The sequence below is a fragment of the Penaeus japonicus genome, unplaced genomic scaffold (genome assembly GCF_977035675.1).
Source record: "Penaeus japonicus unplaced genomic scaffold, GWHDUDI00000001_assembly GWHDUDI00000019, whole genome shotgun sequence".
NCBI classification, from domain to species: Eukaryota; Metazoa; Arthropoda; class Malacostraca; order Decapoda; family Penaeidae; genus Penaeus; species Penaeus japonicus.
The window spans coordinates 11,968,516-11,973,515 of NW_028234421.1; the positions used below are offsets into that span (position 1 = coordinate 11,968,516).

The window sequence follows — 5,000 nt, forward strand, 5'->3', positions numbered from 1 at the left end:
GGTGTTGAGTACGCAGTGGGCAAGTTCCCATTTGCAGCCAACTCACGTGCCAAGTGCAATGACGACACTGACGGCCTGGTCAAGATCCTGGCAGACAAGCATACAGACCGAATGTTGGGTGCCCACATCATCGGTCCTGGCGCGGGTGAGATGATCAATGAAGCAGCGCTGGCCATGGAGTATGGTGCCAGTTGTGAGGATGTTGCGCGTGTGTGCCATGCCCATCCCACCTGCTCCGAGGCCTTCCGTGAGGCCAACCTTGCCGCCTACTTTGGAAAGCCCATCAACTTCTAGTGATTAGGCCGTTATTTATAAAAGAAACGATTAAAAAAAATGATGAGATATATGTATTGTCTATATTTTTTTCTGTGCTTTTAGTCTTGTTTAGGGATGAGGATCTTCGATGCATTTCATAAGCTTCTTAAACCCATTTTTAAAACTCTTCTTCTTCCTTTCAATTACACTTAATTAGCACAATCATGAAAATAAAGACCAAAATTTTTTGCCGAGAGACTTGTTGTTGAACACTTTTCTCAATGAAAGACAATTATTTATTTATCGTGGAGTGAAGGTAGTTCCTCTTTAGCAAATTATTTCTCTTTACTTTTCCACTTTTTGTCATGGTTTCCTAACCCAAAATTGTAATGCATCATGTTTGTACATAGTTGTGCATATGAAACTTGTATGTGGAAGATGCAATGTAAGTATATTATACTTGGCGAGAATTTCTCAATTTGTAAGTAAAACACCCTGTCTGTGAAAGTATTTTCTTCTCCCTTATTTATTTTTCAGTGTAGATTTGTCACATCATGCAACACAGATATGTGCATTTAGTTCTTTATAACAGTATTTTGTTGGTATAGTTGATACTTATTTGATAAGAGTGGACACTGAAGTAGTGGTATGATATAGAGATCTGTGGATATACAAGAGAAGAAGTTGAAACTAGCCTGGAAAGGTGGCAACATGCACTGGGGGAGGAGAGTCGGCTGAAATAAGCCAGAGTACATGTGTGTGAAGGAGAGGGTAGAAATGCAGTGCGAGTGAAAGGCACAGAAGTGGAAAAGCTGGATGATTTTAATCATGTGGATGGTGGGTGTGATGAAGGTGAGGAAGAGAATACAAGTGGGGAGGAATGGCTGCAGAAAAGTGTTGGGAGGGATCTATGACCAAAGAATATCCGCAACTTTGAAAGGGAAGGCTTATAGGGTGGCAGTAAGACCAGCCATGCCATATGATTTGGAGACAGAAACTCTAACCAAGAGGCAAAATTATCGGTGGCTAATGAGAAAGGATAAGATCAGAAATGAATATATAAAATGCATAACATATGTAGAACATTTTGGAAATAAAGGCAAGGGAGCCAAGGTTATGGTGGTTTGGGCATGTGATAAAAAGAGACGAGGAATGTAGGAGGAGGATGTTAGGTAAGGAAACACTGGGAAGAGGAAAGAGAGGAAGGCCTAAGAGGAGATTCATGGATGCAGTGAGAAGATACGAGAGCAGCTGGTCTGGCAGAAGAGGAAGATAGAGACATGATCCGCTAAGGGGACGCCGAAAATGGGAAAAACTGAAAGAAAAAGGGACACAAGTAATGGATGGATGTGGAGGCCGGGTAAATAGTCTAAAAGGCTCCTGTGTTTTCAAAATATGACTTATCTTTGTCCAAACAGAGTGAGCTGTCATTCTTTTCTTTTAAGATAAGCTGTTATGGCCAAAAACATCAAATCAGTACGTTAGGGATGGGAATTACAAATGACATACCACTATTCACATCACAGTGTTTGTAAGTAAGCATAAATAAAGCGAAATCTCCACTCCCATACTCACACTCAGCATGTACACTAGGCCTCAAAGACATCAGTTCGATTTGCCTGGGAGTTCGTATTGCTGAAGTAAATGTAGACAAAATATAACTGCTTTTTCTATAATAAATTAATACATTATTCAATATCAATCTCGATGAATATGCGAGTTACTGACAGGACAAATAAAAGTAATGGCCAGCTAAGCCATGGCAAAAGGCTTTACCGTCTTGTGCCAAACGCATACCAGCGGTCTAGACATGATGTGAATGCGCCGTATTTCAATCAGATAACGTGTAAATAACATTTTCAAACAATTTAGGACGTAAGTAAAAGAAAATGTCCATTTGGTCGATTAAAGAAACTAAGAATATGATAAATAAATGATATTTCAAAGACGAGATGCCGGTTAAATCGAGCAAAACAGGTGTGGCTGGAGCAGCAAATGAGCCACAGGCCGCGTGTTAAGAGTGTCAAGGCCGATTGAAATGATGTGAATCGCAGAGAATGAATCCGGAACCTTTATTATTTTGGACGTTTGTAGTTTGAAAGTATTACTGCCAACTCTGCTTGCCTAGTGCTATCCCAGTCGTGAACTCTCCTGCAATATTGTTTTCGTACACAATATAGCCGGAAACTGCTCTGCTCCCAGACTGTAAAGGATCCATCTGTGTAGCCAGTATTCATATGCATCGTTTAAATTTCAAGATGATCCTTGAAAGTTGCAAAGAGTGCACCACTTCAAGCATAGCAAGAAGAGGTATCTTTTTTAGGACGCTTAGAGTATATTCAATGCCGACATTTTCCATGACAACGTGGGTGTCTTCCTTATGATTATATTCAGTTGGGATAAGGATTTAGAAGTTGCCTGCAGCGACCTCGAGTATAGAAAGATAATGGCATTTAAAGTTGGCTTCGTTCTATAAACCAATTACCTGTGTACCTTTGTGAAACATATACGATTGCTATGATATCAACTATAACGTTGTACGCTCTTCTTTCGTAACCAGAAGTTCGTTGGGCTCCTTTCAGTCTTCTCTTTGGATTTTTTATCTTTGATAGTCACATCAAGGTACTTGCATCAGGAACGGATATTTAGCTCAACATCATGCAAGGAAAATTTAATGAAAATTTTATGCATAGGTCATCATGGATGCAAAAAGCAGTGGCATAGCTTCCAATAATGTGGCTGTGAAATTTCACTTGTAATCGCGTACACTGCGGACGGTACCATTTTGCCAGAAACATTTAAGCAAAAGGTGATTTTCATCCCGTTAAACAAAAGCTTTCCCCAATGGTGGCGCCAATTGCCATAGACTTTTTTCTCTCTTTTTCAAATTTCTTTCATTTGTACAGCAAGCCTTCCTCTAATAACGGGACTAACCTATTAGTATTGTAGACTAAGTACTGTAATGCACTTATTATCATTAGTAGGGCTGTGACATTATGCTTTTACAGAAATGCTTTTTATGCTTTTTAAAAAATGCTTTTTATGCTTTAAAATATGCTTTTTATGCTTTAAAATATGCTTTTTATGCTTTAAAATATGCTTTTTCTGAAATAACTGCAACAAACTCTCATATCATTATGAAACTTTGCCACAGGGTATTTCACACCCTCCCGTAATATCCCAATGTGTTGTGAATCATCAACAGTACATAATAATGCCACTTCTCCCTATAAAAAGGAGAAAGTTAAACGTCTCTCCCAGAGAAACGAACATAAATTGGTGACATAATACCTGTGACGTAATCAAGCTCCAACCACATAGTTCATCCCCTTGTTCGTACCCTCCTCCTCTTCCTACCCCCTCTCCATATTTCCCTCCCTTCCTCCCCCTCCTCGTTTATCTTCCCTCTTCCCTCTTCCCTCGTTTTATCATGCAGTTTTAAGGCGTAAATAAAATAGTGTAGTAGTGGTATTCTATATTTCTATTATAGCCGCATCCTTGAATGATTTTGTGAACAAAACACACTGAATTTACTCATCTGGCGTATAAAAGCATAGATTTTTAGTAAAAAGAATAGAGTTTACATAAAAAACATATATTTTTTATAAAAAGCATATTCTTTTAAAATGGCCTATGAAAAGCATATTCTTTAAAATGAAATATGCTAAAAGAATATGCTTTATGCCAAAAGCATAATGTCACAGCCCTAATCATTAGTGTAAAGTAATAGCAATTCGAAAGGAAAATTGCATTATCCGTCGGTAAACCTCCGTAGTGTTCTTGCCAGGAAGGCTGAAACAAATGTGACGGAACAGAACACTGGTAAAACACATTACTTTACACTAGATCATAGTAAGGATGGTAGATTGAAGTTGAGGTGGAGTTGTCAGAGAGAAGCGAGATGAGAGAAGTATAGATAGAAGAGGCGAGTAGGAAAGAAAAAAAAATATAAGAATACAATACCACACAAATTAATTAAGATTTAACGCACAAATAAGTTTATAAGTATCACGAATATGATTTTGTTAAAAATGGATAGAAAAGGGTTCAGGGAGGAAGGAAAGGTTTCACAGATATATCACTTTCGACTGCCTTTTCCCCATATGACAGCCACGTTCCCTGTTATAAAAGCAGTTCATTGGATAAATAAGAATGATTGTAGAGCTTCATATTTCTTTTCCACACAAAACAAAACTGACATTTATAATTATACACTGGTCACAAAAAAACAAACAAAAAAAACAAGCGGTATGCCAGCTGGACAGGTCATTCCATCCGGACGAGACAGGCGGCAGTCAAGTACACGTCTATTAAAGTGAGAAGCCTGGGTGGGTGTAGGGTACTGACACAGACTACCATTTCAGCTATGGTAGATACCATGAAAAAAGTCGAATTTGATACATAGAGGCTGTCCCAAAATTCGATATGGTTACAATTTGGGAAAGTCAACATCTGTAGTTGTGAAATACTTTTCTTCTACGGTGCATCCCTTGCAAACTGATAACACACACACAAAGCACACACACACACACACACGCACACGAAATGAAACGAAGCATGTGCATTTCATTGAAATATTTCGCAATCATTCTGCATCATGATCACGTTGGAATATTCAATCCATCATGTTAACTTACTCTCAACAGCCAATCAATTGAGAGATGCTCTTTGTTTTAACCAATAGGACATTGATGAGCGTATGTCAGCCAATCAGAATCATCTGTTGTTGCAAGAGTGGACACACA

The 5,000-nt window shown here is 38.6% G+C and overlaps 1 protein-coding gene across 1 annotated transcript in view; it reads left to right on the forward strand.

Annotated features, from left to right (window-relative positions):
• Nucleotides 1-762, forward strand: part of LOC122250984 (dihydrolipoyl dehydrogenase, mitochondrial) — a 13,598-nt gene extending 12,836 nt beyond the window's left edge. Inside the window, exon 9 of the mRNA XM_043012739.2 lies at nt 1-762. Coding sequence (XP_042868673.2) covers nt 1-294 — 294 coding nt within the window. The 3' untranslated portion in view covers nt 295-762.
• The last annotated feature ends 4,238 nt before the right edge of the window (nt 763-5,000 follow it).